Source organism: Hypanus sabinus, chromosome 8 (genome assembly GCF_030144855.1).
Source record: "Hypanus sabinus isolate sHypSab1 chromosome 8, sHypSab1.hap1, whole genome shotgun sequence".
NCBI lineage: Eukaryota > Metazoa > Chordata > Chondrichthyes > Myliobatiformes > Dasyatidae > Hypanus > Hypanus sabinus.
In genome coordinates, this window is record NC_082713.1 from 171,344,874 (window position 1) to 171,360,594 (window position 15,721).

Genomic DNA, 15,721 nt, shown 5'->3' on the forward strand with positions numbered 1-15,721 from the left:
CCATTTCTTTGTCCCCCATTACTACCACACCAGCATCATTTTCCGTTGGTCCAATATCAACTCTCACCTCCCTTTTACACCTTAAATAACTGAAAAAACTTTTGGTATCCAGCTTTATATTATTGGCTAGTTTACCCTCATATTTCATCTTTTTCCTTATACCTTTTTTAGTTGCCTATTAATGGATTTTAAAAGCTTCCCAATCATCCAACTTCCCACTCACTTTTGTTACCTTATATGCCCTTTCCTTGGCTTTTGTGCAGTCCTTAATTTCCCTTGTCAGCCACAGTTGTCTACCCCTGCCATCTGAAAACAATTTCTTCTGTGGGACACCTCACTACAGGAAGGATGTGGAAGCCATAGAAAGGGTGCAGAGGAGATTTACAAGGATGTTGCCTGGATTGGGGAGCATGCCTTATGAGAATAGTTTGAGTGAACTCGACCTTTTTTCCTTGGAGCGTCGGAGGACGAGAGGTGACCTGATAGAAGTGTACAAAATAATGAGAGGTGGTGATCATGTGAATAGTCAGAGGCTTTTCCCCGGGGCTGAAATAGCTAGCATGAGAGGGCATACTTTTAAGATGCTTGGAAGTAGATACAGAGGAGATCTCAGAGGTAAGTTTTTTACACAGAGAGTGGTGAGTGCGTGGAATGGGCTGGCGGTGGTGGAGGCGGAAACGATAGGGTATTTTAAGAAACTCCTGGATGGCTACATGGAGCTCAGAAAAACAGAGGGCAATGGGTAAAGCCTAGGTAGTTCTAAGGTAGGGACATGTTGGGCACAGCTTTGTGGGCCGAAGGGCCTGTGTTGTGCTGTAGGTTTTGTATGTTTCGATCTATCCTGCACCTTGTGAACTATTTTCAGAAACTTTAGCCAGCTCTGCTCTGCCATCATCCCCGCCAGTATTCTCCTCCAATCCACCTGGGCAAGCTCCTCTCTTATGCCTCTGTAATTCCCTTTATTCCATTGTGATACTGATACATGTGACAAGCTTCTCTCTCTCAAATTATAGTATAAATTCAGTCATAGTATGATCACTGCCTCCTAAAGGTTCCTTTACATTAAGCTCCCTAATAAGATCTGGGTTATTACACAACACCCAATCTAAGATAGCCTTTCCCAGAGTACAAGAACAAGCTGCTCTAAAAAGCCATTTCATAGGCATTCAACAAATTCTCTCCCTTGCGATGCAACACCAACCTGGTTTTCCCAATTCCCTTGCATATTGAACTCCCCCATTACAATTGTGTCATTGCCCCTATTACCTGCCTTTTCCAGCTCCCTTTGCAATCTCAACCCCACGTCTTCACTACTGTTTAAGACCTATATATGATTCCCAATTTTCTTTGCTCTTTACCTACAAATATTTAACATTCTCTGATCCCATGTCACCTCTTTCTAAAGATGTAATTCCATCTCTTGCCAACAGAGCCAGGCCACCACCCCTGCCTTCCTGCCTGTCCTTTCCATACAAAGTATGTCCTTTGAATTAAGTTCCCAGTTATGGCCTTCTTTCAGCCACAACTCATTGATGTCCACAACTTCATACTAACCAATCTCTAATTGTACCACGAGATTGTCCACCTTATTCCGAATGCTATGAACGCTTAAATACAGCACCTTCAGTCCTGCAGTCTTTGCCCTTTTGACTTGTGCCTCTGTGGTAAAATTTAACTCTCTGCTCTGTCTGCATTTGTACCTAATCATTAGCTTGTCCTTCCTTACATTCATGTTACACCCATCATCTACTTGTAAACCTGCTGGCTCATCCTCAGCTCTATCAAACTGGTTCCCATTCCCCTGCCCTAGTAGTTGAAACCAGTCCCAACAGCTCTAGTAAACCTGCCCACATAAGTGCTCTGCATTCTCTCTCAGCCTTGTTAAATCATCTCCACTCTGGTGTGAGTGTGGTATAAACCACAGCTCTCACTGTCTGCACATCTCACATAGCACACCTCGAACAGAAAACAGCACACTGCGTGCAGTACGGCCCCACACAGCTCGCAGGGGAGAATGCATAGCACATATCCTGCCTCTGAACTTCTCCTGTTGCCACTGCAGGACCTACTACACCAGCACTGCGCCCTCTTCTTCATCCCCATCACGTTGATGATCGTAAACGACGACTCTCCAAAGTGCAAGAAGATGGCAGCACTGGCGACCCAGTCCCTGTTGAGCAAGGTGGACAACGAGCACAAGGACTCGATGTTCTCCCTGGTCCTGACATGGTTCAAGAGCAAAAAGGTGGGTCCCAGTGCCTGTACGAACTGAAATCTTCCTGTTGTTGTGAACACTGGCATTGCAGGGACATTGGGGTTTAGAGTACTTTGGCCTAAGGAAAATTTACACGGATGTTGCTAGGTCCTGAGGACAAGAGTTACAGGGAAAGGTTGAATAGGTTAGGACTTTATTCCCTGGAACATAGGGGAATAAGGGGAGATTTGATAGAGGTATACAAAATTGAGAGGCATAGATTCGGCAAGCAGGCTTTTTCCACTGAGATTGGGTGAAACTAGAACTGAGGGTCATAGTTTTGGGGTGAAAGTTGAAATAATTAAGGCAAATCTGTTAGTGACCTTCTTCACTCAGCGGGTGGTGAGAGTGTGGAACGAGCTGCCAGTGGAAGTGGTGGAGGCAGGTTCAATTGTAACATTCATGTGAAGTTTGGACAAGTACATGGGTGGGAAGGGTTTGGAGGGAATGAATCTCAGAGTTGTCTATGGTAACATTTCTGTACTTTGATAATAAATTTACTTAGAACTTTGGATGTAGTCCCACGGAAACTTGATGGGACTAGGCAAAAGATCAGTTCAGCAATGGCTAGATGGGCTGAAGGGCCAGTTTCTGTGCTCTAGTGCTCTATGAAAATGACTAACTCCACTGTGAATAGTCTGTTGAGTTTATTGTCAGACGCACAAGCCATATGTGCAGAGGAGAAATGAAAAACTTAGAGCAGCATCACAGACAGGTGAAGTTACACAAGTAAGGTGGAGGGGCAAAGGCTGTGGGATTTGAGGAACGATGGAAGTATTCTGTACTCTGGTGAGTCAGAGACAGTAAAAGATGACTGTATTCCTGCTGCAGGTCTCCCACCGCCGGCTGGCTGCCCACACCTGTGGCCTCTTCGTTGAAACAGAAGGAATTTTCTTTGAGAAACGTTTTGCGAAGATTCTGCCAATTCTTGAAGCTGAGATAAACCCTGAAAGATTTGAAAATGTGAGTCCAGTGGGCTGATATATTACTCTGTGTGCTAGGTGACATCACCGTGTCTGATTGTGTGCTTACATCTTTGTGCAGTCTCAGGTAGGATTCCGAATCAGGTTTATATCACTGAGATGCCAAGAAATTTGTTGCTTCGTGGCAGCAGTACAGTGTTATGCTATACATAAAATATATTATAAATTACAATAGGAAGTATAAAAAAATTAAATAAGTAGGGCAAAAAGAGAACAAAAATACTGAAATGTTGAGTGTGAGTCTTCAGGCTCCTGTGCCTCCTCCCTGATGGTAGCAATGAGAAGAGGGAATGTCCTGGATGGTGGGGGTCCTTAATGGTGGATGTCACCTTTTCGAGGTGATATCCAGACTGCATTCGCTACCTGGGTGCTCTGTGGTCTGAAGTCTGCTGATTTTAAGGATCGATAAATTTTTTTAAACATCTTAAAACAATGTTGCTTAATGAAGTTCCCATGACTGGATTTCAGCTGTGGTAGTTCCAAACAGGGACATTCGAAGATTCGCATCAAAGCTGCACGCAGAGTCGCCACGTTCTGGCACCATTTTGCTGGGCTTCGGAGACAATGTACGGAGGGGTGGCAATTGCAGGAGAGGCCAGAGGGCTGAGGGCTTCTGGTGTTTGGAGAAGCTGCAGTTGCCGGTGTTACAGCAGCGTTGCTCTGAGTGATATGGCTGATAGAGCAGTGGCCTCAATGCAGCTGTGGCTTGGGTTCAATCCTGTCCTCTGACGCTGTCCGTGTGGAGTTTGCATCTTATCCCTGCAGCTGTATAGATATTTCCCAAGTGCCTTGTTTGCCCCTCACACCCAGAAACTAGTGGATTGGTAGGTTAGCCTTGGGTGGCCTGGATTCAATTCCCACCGCTATCTGTAAACAGTTTGTACATTCACCGTTACCGCGTGGGTTCCTGCCACATTCCAAAGACGCACGGGTTAGTAGGTTAATTGGTCAAAAGTTGTAATGCCTTACTGACTGCAGCAAAGTACATACATAGAGTGGGCAGACGGTATCTTTTTTGAAATGTCCAATACCAGGTGTCCAATATTTAAGGTACAATATTTAATAATTAAATATTAAATATTTAATGTCCAATATTTAAGGTGAGGGGGTAATATCAAAGGAGATATGAGGAGCAAGTTTTTTACATAGAGGTGTTTAGATGAGCACATGTAAGTGTGAAATAGAAGGATAATGGACGTCGTGTAGACAGAAGAGTATAACTGTGGGCTGGAGGGTCTGTTCCTGGGCTGTAAGTCAGTGATAATAAACCTGAGTCTGGTTATGTCCTGCACTACTCTGGCTTCTTTTGGATTTCCTTTGACTGTTCTTCTGTTCAGATCCAGGAGGAGAGGGAAGAGAAGGCCACTGACCATTTGCTCTTTAGCCTCCTGACGCTGGCGGTCAAAATGGTTAAGGAGTGCAGCTTCGTGCTGCTGCAGAAACCAAAAATGTTGCTCACCAACATCTGGGGTAAGTTCAAATTCCTGGCTGTCAGCATCTCTATCCTGGGGCCAACATACTGATGCAATTACAAGAACACATATCAGCGGCAATATTTCATTATAGGAAAAAGACATGGAGGACCAGGAGATAAGCGCTGAGTGTATAAATGTGTTAGAGGGTTTAGCGATTAAGGAGGAGGAGGTGTTGGGTCTCCTCATGAGTACTAAGATGGATACATCTGCAGAGCTGGGCAAGAGGTCTGGGCCATTGACCGGTATCTTCGTGTCCTCTCTCAGTACAGGCGAGGTTATAGGACGGGTGAGTGGCTAATGTTGTATCTCTACTTAAGAAGGGAACAAGGGAAAATCCTGGAAACTATAGACTGGTGAGTCTCACGTCAGTTGTGGGGGAATTGCTGGAGAAAATTCTTAGGAATAGCTAATTAGGGAGAGCCAGCATGACGTTGTGCAGGGCAGGTCGTGTCTTACCAACTTTATTGAGTTTTTTGACAACGTGACGAGAGAGATTGATGAGGGTAGGGAAGTGGATGTTGTCTACATGGATTTTGGTAAAGCATTTTACAAAGTCCTAGTGGGAGGCTAATCTAGAAGATTAGGATGCATGGGGTCCAGGGCAAATCGACTGTTTGGATTCACAACTGGCTTGCAAGTAGCAGACAGGGTAGACTACATGCTGGATCATATCTATACATGCTGTGTTTGCGTCTTGGCCCCAGAGGATCATTGTTTTGTTCAGCTGTGTACGTGTGAATGGTTGAATGACAATATACTTGATGTGGAAGTGTTGAACTTATTGTACTAGGGCACAGGTTTAAGGAGACAGGAAAGAGTTTAAAAATCAGAGGGCGTACTCTTTTATAGAGAGGGGTTGTGATCTGCAACTTACTACCAGAGAAGAATCAGATACAGCCACTATGTTTAACACACATTTAAATAGGCAAGGATGTGGTTCTAATGTGGGCAAATGAGACCAGTGTCGATGGAGAGAAAGGTTAGCATGAATCTGTCTGGCCAAATGGCCTGTTTCTGTGCTATACGACTCTGTGTCTCAGAGGGCAATAGGTGTCTTGATACCATGGCATTTGGTATAGAATGGGAAAGTGACCCTGAGGTAAGCACACCACTGTGATCTTATTTAAAATTCAAGATTGGTTAATGGCATTTCCAGTACACAAGAGTAAAGGAGAATGAAATAATTGTTACTCTGGATCTGATGCAGCACAAAAAGCAACTCAGTAAGATAAAGAACACAATAATAAAAAAAACACAATAAATATAAATAAAAGATAGCTTATATGTGTAGATCTCTGTCCATAAAGTGACACTAGGCACAGGAGTGTCTGTACATAAGGTGACTGACAGGAAATGATAAAGTAGTGGTGGGTGAGTTAGTGGCTGGAGGTGTTGATCAGCCTTACTGCTTGGGAAAAGTAACTCTTTCTGAGTCTGGTGGTCCTGGTGTGGATGCTATATAGCCTCCTCCCTGGTGGGAATGGGATGAACAGTCTGAGCGGGGTGGGTGAGATCCTTCATGATGTTATTGGCCCTTTCCAGCATCTTTCTCTATATTTGTACTTGGTGGCGGGTAGGTGAGTGCTGGTGATACATTGACAGTTTTGACTACCCATTGGAGAGCGTTCCTGTCTGCCACAGAGCAGTTTCCATACCAGTGATTGAATTGACTTTATTACTTGCATCTTAATATACATGAGGACTAAAAATATTTAGAAACATAGAAACCCTACAGCACAATACAGGCTCTTCATCCCACAAAGCTGTGCTGAACCTGTCCTTACCTTAGAAATTATCCAGGGTTACCCATAGCCCTCTGTTTTTCAAAGCTCCACGTACCTATCCAGGAGTCTCTTAAAAGACCCCATCGTATCCTCCTCCACCACCATCGCCAGCAGCCCATTCCACGCACTCACCACTCTCTGAGTAAAAAAAAAACTTACCCCTGATGTCCCCTCTGTACCTACTCCCCAGCACCTTAAAATTGTGCCCTCTCATGCTGGCCATTTCAACCCTGGGAAAAATCCTCTGACTATCCACACGATCAATGCCTCTCATCATCTTATACACCTCTATCAGGACACCTCTAATCCTCCCTCGCTCCAAGGAGAAAAGGCCAAGTTCACTCAACCTATTCTCATAAGGCATGCTCCCCAATCCAGCCAACATCCTTGTAAATCTCCTCTGCACCCTTTCTATGGCATCCACATCCTTCCTGTAGTGAGGCGACCAGAACTGAGCACAGTACTCCAAGTGGGGTCTGACCAGGGTCCTATATAGCTGCAACATTACTTCTCAGCTCCTAAACTCAATCCCACGATTGATGAAGGCCAATACACCAAACGCCTTCTTAACCACGGAGTCAGCCTGCTCGGCAACTTTGAGCGTCCTATGGACTCGGACCCCAAGATCCCTCTGATCCTCAACACTGCCAAGAGTCTTACCATTAATACTATATTCTGCTATTATATTTGACCTACCAATATGAACCACCTCACAGTTGTCTGGGTTGAACTCTATCTGCCACTTCTCAGCGCAGTTTTGCATCCTATCAATGTCCTGCTGTAACCTCTGACAGCCCTCCACACTATCCATAACACTCCCAACCTTTGTGTCATCAGCAAATTTACTAACCCATCCCTCCACTTCCTTATCCAGGTCATTTATAAAAATCACAAAGAGTAAGAGTCCCAGAACAGATCCCTGAGGCACCCCACTGGTCACCGACCACCTACATGCAGAATATGACTTGTCTACAACCAATCTTTGCCTTCTGTGTGGGCAAGCCAATTCTGGATCCACAAAGCAATGTCCCCTTGGATTCCATGCCAACTTACTAAAATCCATATACACTACATCTACGGCTCTATCTCCATCAATGTGTTTAAGTCACATCCTCAAAATATTCAATCGGGCTCATAAGGCATGACCTGCCTTTGACAAAGCCATGCTGAGTATTCTTAATCATATTATGCCTCTCTAAATGTTCATAAATCCAGCCTCTGATGATCTTTTCCATCAAGTTACCAACCACTGAAGTAAGATTCAGTGGTCTATAGTTTCCTGGGCTATCTCTACTCCCTTTCTTGAATAAGGGAACAACATCTGCAACCCTCCAATCCTCTGGAACCTCTTCCATCCCATTGATGATGCAAAGATCATTACCAGAGGCTCAGCAAACTCCTCCCTCACCTCCCACAGTAGCCTGGGGTACATCTTGTCCAGTCCCGGTGACTTATCCAACTTGATGCTTTCCAAAAGCTCCAGCACATCCTCTTTCTTAATATCTACACACTCAATCTTTTCAGTCTTTTACAATCACCAGGATCCTTTTCCATATTGAATACTGAAGCAAAGTACTCATTAAGTACCTCTGCTATTTCCTCCGGTTCCATACACACTTTTCCACTGTCACACTTGATTGGTCCTATTCTCTCACGTCTCATCCTCTTGCTGTTCACCTTTATCTTACGTCTCTGTCTAAATGTGCAATGTGCAATATAGTAATTTGTAATAAATAGTATATAGAACAGGACAGTCAATATAACATGGAAATACATCTGATGGCCTGGTGGAAGAAGCTGTCCCGGAGCCTGTTGGTCCTGGCTTTTATGCTGTGGTACCGTTTCCCAGATGATAGCAAGTGGAAAAGTTTGTGGTTGGGGTGACTCGGGTCCCCAATGATCATTCGGCCCTTTTTACATCTGTCTTCGTAAATGTCCTGAATAGTGGGAAGGGCTGGGCTGTCCGCACCACTCTCTGCAGAGTCCTGTGATTGAGGGAAGTACAGTTCCCGTACCAGGCAGTGATACAGCCAGTCAGCATCCTCTCAATTGTGCCCCTGTAGAAAGTCCTTGGGATTTGGGTCCAAACTTCTTCAAGTGTCTGAGGTGAAAGAGGCGCTGTTGTGAGGTCCTCGGTGATGTGCTGTCCACCCTCTCAACTCCAGACCCAATGATGTCAATAGGGGCCAGCCTGTCTCCATTCCTCCTGTAATCCACAACCAGCTCCTTTGTTTTTGTGACATTGAGGGAGAGGTTGTTTTCTTGACACCACTGTGTCAGGGTGATGACTTCTTCCCTGTAGGCTGTCTCATTATTATTTGAGATTAGGCCAATCAGCATAGTAGATGCAGTGTGTTAGGATGTCCTCAAATATGCATCTATGGAAGGATGTGAGTAAAGTGAGTCAGTAGGGAGGAGGCCTGTCTGTGTGTGCTGGAGCTGTCGCTGAATTTGAACCTGGTTCTGATACTCCGTCCGCAGGTCACTTTGAGGCTCACCTATGGCACGCACACTCCTGGGTCTGGCTCACTGCAACCCAACTCTTCGGCATGCTCTTCGCCGCTCTCCAGCCTGAAGACCTGATAGCCATGTGGAAGACAGGCAAATCCCTAGTCACTGGGAAGAACATATTGCAGACACCAGCAGCAGAGTTCTTGTGGAAAGAGCTGGATGTCAAGGTAATGAAACGCTGAGGAAGACCTGGTGTGATGCATCAGAGAGGAGAGGGCATTGCGATCGGTGTCAGCATAACTAGCAGGGGGAAGGAGCAGTCTGTGACTTGACCTGGAAAAGGAGAGGGTAAGACAGAGGTCCTTAAAATCACAGTTGTATATTGAATGGATGGACATTGAGGAGGGTTTTGAGTGACAGGGGATCTATTGAATATTGAAAAACCTAGATCAAGTGGATATTTTTAGTGGTAGGTGAGTCTTAGGACCAGAGGGCGCAGCTTCAGAATTGAAAGACAACCCCTTAGAAGAGAATGTAGCAACGTGGGGTGTTGCTCACAGAGTTCTGTGAAGATCGAGTTTAAATTTGAACCCTCCATTTGTCACACTCCTCTCTGCCATTCTCTTCAGCCATCTATACATTTGCATTGTTGGTAGAATCTCAGCTGAAGATGAGAGGGCGTACAGGACTGAGATACACCAGGTAGTTGAGTGATATCGTAGCAGCAACCTTGCACACAATGTCAGTAAGACGAAAGAGCTGATTGTGGACTTCAGGAAGGGTAAGACGAAGGAACACATACCAATCCTCATAGAGGGATCAGAAGTGGAGAGTGTGAGCAATTTCAAGTTTTTGGGTGTCAAAGATCTCTGAGGATCTAACCTGGTCCCAACATACCAATGCAACTATAAAGAAGGAAAGACAGCTGCTATATTTTATTAGGAGTTTGAGGAGGTTTGGTTTGTCACCTAAAACACTCAAACTTCTACAGATGTACAGTGGAGAGCATTCTGACAGGCTGCATCACTGTCTGGTATGGGGGTGGGAGCTACTGCACAGGATCAAAAGAAGCTACGGAAAGTTGTAAAATTAGTCAGCTCCATCTTGGGAACTAGCCTCTGTAGTAGCCAGGACATCTTCAAGGAGCAATGCCTCAGAAAGGCGGTGTCCATCATTGATGACCCGCATCACCCAGGACATGCCCTCTTCTCATTGTTACAATCAGGAAGGAGGTACAGAAGCCTGAAGGCACACACTCAGTGATTCAGGAACAGCTTCTTCCCCTCTGTGGAAGACACTCAGTGTACCAGAGGTTCCTGAGTGTCAGAGAGCAGGAGTGAGTGCCATTGCTATTGCAAATGAAAACAGTGCCAGGCACACTCAAAGATCTTTAGGTGGATAAGCCACCTGGGCCGATGGATGACATCCCAGAGTCCTGAGAGAGGTTGCTGAAGAGATAACCGATGTATTGGTCATGATCTTTCAAGATCGCTTGATTCTGGCATGGTCCTGGAGAACTGGAAGATTGCAAATGTCAGTCCGCTCTTTCAGAAGAGAGCAGGGCAAAAGAAAGGAAATTAGAAGCCAGTTAGCCTAACCTCAGTGGTTGGGAAAGTGTTGGGAGTCTATTACAAAGGATGAGGGTTCAGGGTACTTGAAGAGACTAATGGTAAAATAAGTCAATGTCAGCATGGTTTCTGTAAAGGGAAATCTTAGAGGAAGTAACAAGCAGGGTGGACAAAGGAGAGGCAGTGGTTGTTTGGATTTTCAGAAGCCATTTGATAAGGTGCCACACATGAGGCTGCTTAACAGGGTAAATTCTTGTGGTATTACAGGAAAGACACTGGCATGGATAGTGGAATGGCTGACGGGCAGAAGGCAGTGAGTGGGAATAAAGGGGCCTTTTCTGGTTGGCTGCCGGTGACTAGTGATGTTCCTCAGGGGTCAGTATTGGGACCACTGCTTTTTATATTGTTTGTCAGTGATTTAGATAATGGAATTGATGGCTTTGTGGCAAAGGTTGCAGATGATACAGATAGGTGAAGGGGTAGGTAGTGCTGAGAAAGCAAAGCGATTGTAGCAGGAGGAATCTTTTTAGCCGGAGGCTAGTAAATCTGGAATTCTCTGCCACAGACTGTGGTGCAGGTCAAGCCCATGGGTATATTTAAGGCAGAAATTGATCGTTTCCTGATTGGTCAGGGCATCAAAGAATATGGCGAGAAGTCAGGTGTATGGGGTTGAGTGGGATCTGGGATCAGCCGTGATGAAGCAGAATCGATGGGTTGAAAAGCTTAATTCTGCTCCTATGTCTTAAGTTCTATGGTCCCTGCAATCCAATTCCTAAATGGTCATTGAACCCATGAACACTACCTCACTTTCTTTTATATTATTTCAATTTCTGTTTTTGCATTATTTTAACTATTTAATATAATATACTTAATGTAATTGATTTACCTTTTTTAATATTATCATGTGTTGCCCTGCTGCCACTAAGTTAACCAATTTCACGACATGAGCCGGTGATACTAAACCCGGTTCTGATTCCTCGTACATGTATGTTGCAGGTCAAGGAGTTGGCTTTGGCCTTCTGTCACCAGCTGCAGTCGAAGTTCCTCGATCAGGTGATGGGTGATCAGGTAAGATTCTAGTTTGTTTAATGTCTTTTCCGATACTCAGGTGTAAAGGAGTCAAAATAATTGTTACTCCCGATTTCATGCTGTATAAAAAAGCAACACAATAAGATAAAGAACTCAATAATTTAAAAAACACAATAAATATAAATACATCAAATAGCTTATATACATAGATTGATAGTATGTCCATAAAGTGACGCTAGGCACAGGAGTGTCTGTACATAAGGTGACTGACAGGAAATGTAAAGTAGTGGTGTTTGGGGGCTGTGGAGGGGTGGGTTAGTGGGTGAAGGTTTTGATCAGCATTACTGCTTGGGATAGTAACTGTTTCTGAGTCTGGTGGTCATGGCATGGATGCTAAATAGCCTCCTCCTTGATGGGAGTGGGATAAACAGTGCATGAGCAGGGTGGGTGGGATCCTTCATTATGTTACTGGCCCTTTCCTGAACCTGACTATATCTACTGTAGGTACTTGATGGTGGGTAGGCTGGTGCGGTGATGCTTTGGGCAGTTTTGACCACCCTTGGTAGAGGGAGCTGAGTTGTTGATCTGACACCGAGCAGCAGCGGGGCTCGGCTGCCATCAGTCTGTACGCGTCCTCTGTGCGACCATCAGAGAAGATGCTGACAAATGAGACTATTGCATTAGCTCAGAGTCGTCCTCAGACATTACTTGCCTTAAACTTTACTACCTATAGTCACCACTCCAGGGGGCAACAGGGTTAGAAGCACTGTTGAGGATCCCCACCACCCACCCCACAATCTCCTTGACCCACTACCTTCGAGAAGGAGGTACAAGTGCTTATTATTTTGTATTTTTATTATTATTGTTTTTTTTCTTTTTTGGATTTTTCACAGTTTGCTGTCTTTTGCACACTGGTTGATTGTTCGTCTCTGTCGTGTACGGTCTTTCATTCGTTCATTCGATTGTGTTTCTTTGCATTTACTCTGAATACCCACAAGAAAGTGAATCTCAGGCTTTTTCAGTATATGGTGACATTTATGTAGTTTGATAATAAATTTACTTTGAACTTTGAAGAGCATCAGGACTAGGACTGCCGGACTGTGTAACAGCTTCTTCCCTCAGGCTGTGAAACTAATGAATACCCTGCCACCACAGAGGTCTCATCACTCGGACAGTGACTGTGCTGCACACCACGTGCATTTTGAGTTATATTTTGTTAACTTGTTTTCATTGAATGTATGTATACTCAGGTGACAATAAACTTGAACTTGAGGTGGGCAAAGGAATGGAAATGGAATTTAACTCAAAGTGGAATTTAATGTCATCTGCACAACAATATACAGGTGCAAGACAAAACTTGCAGCAACGTCACAGGCATGTAGCATTGTTATTGGTTAAGGGTGAAAAGTGGAATATTTAAGGAGAAATTGAGGGGGAACTTCTTCACTCAGAGGGTGGTGAGAGTGGAACAAGCTGCCAGCAGAAGTGCTGGATCTGGGTTGAGTTTCAACATTTAAGAGAAATTTGGATAAGCACATGGATGGGGGGAGTTTGGAGGGCAGGTCTTTTACACATAGATGGTGGATATGTGGAACACCCTGCCAGAATGGTATATTCAGGACATTTAAAAGAAAAACGGAGGGCTGTTGGTGGGGGGGGGGGGGGGGTAGGGTTAGATTGATCTTGGAGTAGCTTAAAGGGTCCGATGGGCCTGTGCTGTGATGGTAATGTTCCATGTCCTGTTGGTCCGGGCTTTAGTTTTGACGTTGATGTGCCTGGAGAACGCTTCACTCTGTCTGAACGACGGTGTTGGCAGTTTAGACATGATGGTTTGTGTCCAATTAACTTCTTGCAAGTCACCATAAAGGATTAAGTACTGTTAGTTCGTACTGGAGGTTGATAGTTTCTTGATTAGTCAGTGTGTCGGAGGTTACGGTGAGAAGGCAGGAGCCCAGAACGCTACAGCGCAGGAACAGGCTCTTCAGCCCACAATGTTGCGCCAGATCAGCTTAATTAGTAATCAAATGGCCAACTAAACTAATCCCTAAACACAAAGTATGCTGCAGATGCTGTGGTCAAATCAACAAGCTGGATGAACTCAGCAGGTCAGGCAGCATCCGTTGACTGCTCATTTCAACGACCTGCTGAGTTCATCCAGCTTGTTTGTATAAACTAATCCCTTCTGCCTACACAGTGTCCATATCCTTCGTGTCCCTCACATTCATCTGCCTGTCTAAATCCGGCCTCTACCACCACCTCAGGAAGCACAGTCCAGGGACCCACCATTCTGTGTATAAAACTTGTCCCTCCTATCTCCTTTGAAATTACCCCCTCTCAAGATAAATGCAAGCTCTCTAGTATTAGACATTTCAACCCTGAGAAAAAGTTATGTCTGTCTATCTATGCCTCTCATAATCTTTGGGGTGGAGCTATGTCTCTACAAAAGGAGGTGTTAAGTGCTCCTTTCCTCTATTAGCCTATTAGGTATTAGCCAATTACCTTGGACAAGGTATATTCAGGACCTGCTTCGGCCTGCAGTCAGGGTCTCGTGAAGCCATGGGAACCGGTGGTGGATGGTCGTATGAGCGGCTGATGTATATCACAAGTCCTGGTTATGTGACCACTGACCCCAGGCAGACAATCTCTGAAGGGTATTGATAATGGCTGGGTTCACCTGTCTTGAAAAGACACTGCCCAGAAGAAGGCAATGGCAAACCACTTCTGTGGAAAAATTTGCCAAGAGCAATGATGGTCATGGGACCATGATCACCTGTTAAATGACATGGCATATAACGGACCCCTCAGCCTCTGCCACTGCAGAGAAAACAACCCACATTTGTTCAATTTCTCATTATCATCCGTGCCCTCTAATCCAGGCAGCATCCTGGTGAACATCTTCTGCAAAGCTTTGACATCCTTCCTGTAATGGGCAACCAGAGCTGTAAGAATTCTCCAGATGCGGGAGAATGGGTTTGAGAGGGGTAGTAAATCAGCCATGATGGAATGGTGGAGCAGAATCACTGGGCCGCATGGCCTGGTTGTGCTTCTATGTTGTATGGTCTTATGATCTTATTTCACAAAATCGGGTGTTCTTCTATTAAACAGGTTGTAAAGAACTTGTTATTCGTGACAAAACTCATCTACCTCTTGGGCCCAGTTGGTCAGGATGCTGCAGATGAGGAGAAGGAAAGTGAGGAAGAGCTTGGAGCAGAGGAGATTGAGGAACCGAGGGCTGAACATGGAACTGTTGACAGTGTTGGCATGTCTGAAAACAAGAAAGCAGACCTGACATGGCTGATACGGAAACTCTGCATCATCGCCAAGAGAGAAGCAGCCAACAGCCCGAAGCAGCCTCTGAAGGTACGTTCCTTCATAAACACCAGTTTACCTTCTCAGAGGAACCTCGGTCAATTGTTAAACACACAAAGGTGCAGCAGCAGTAGATCACAACACATCGGGACCATGTAGGTGCGTGATAATGTCACTGCCAATCTGTAATATCCACTTGTTTATCAAAGATCCATCCACTCCTCCCTTAGAAATATTAACCATGCGGGCACGAGGAGAATGTGCTAACTCGACAGGCAGTGGAAATTGAATCCCTGTTACTGGCTCTGTAAAACGTTCTGCTAACAGATACACTACTGTGTATTCATGTGTGAGCACAGTGCCCCCTCCCTTGTTCCCATCAGCTCCCCCCAGATTTCACACTTAATCTACACGCCAAGGGAAATTTACAGTTGGCCAATTAGTCTACCGACCCACGCATCTTTGCTATGTGGGAGGTAAGAGGAGTACCTGGCGGAATACCACACAGTTTCACAGGCAGCACCCGGGGTCACAATCGCACCTGGGTCGCTGGCTCTGTGAAGCAGAGGCTGTACCCTCTACACCAGGGGTCGGCAACGTTTACCACTGAAAGAGCCAATATGGACCCATTTCCCACAGAAAAGAAAACACTGGGAGCAACAAAATGAAATAACACTGCATACAACGGGTTTTTTTTGCCTTTATGCTATGTATAAACAAACTATAATGTGTTGCATTTATGAAATTGATGAACTCCTGCAGAGAAAACGAAATTACATTTCTGCATGCAACAAAAACATTTTGAACTCCGAAAAAAAGACGTTGGGTTGAAGGTTACTCCATAGTTAGCCTACCTTGGATCGAAGAA

General features: G+C 44.9%; 1 protein-coding gene across 1 annotated transcript in view; it reads left to right on the forward strand.

The window, feature by feature from the left end:
- Positions 1–15,721, forward strand: part of utp20 (UTP20 small subunit processome component) — a 195,376-nt gene that overhangs the window by 149,224 nt on the left and 30,431 nt on the right. The window contains exons 54-59 of the mRNA XM_059978567.1: positions 2,063–2,245; positions 3,086–3,217; positions 4,575–4,707; positions 8,978–9,174; positions 11,512–11,583; positions 14,650–14,904. Coding sequence (XP_059834550.1) covers positions 2,063–2,245; positions 3,086–3,217; positions 4,575–4,707; positions 8,978–9,174; positions 11,512–11,583; positions 14,650–14,904 — 972 coding nt within the window. The remainder of the gene's footprint in view (positions 1–2,062; positions 2,246–3,085; positions 3,218–4,574; positions 4,708–8,977; positions 9,175–11,511; positions 11,584–14,649; positions 14,905–15,721) is intronic.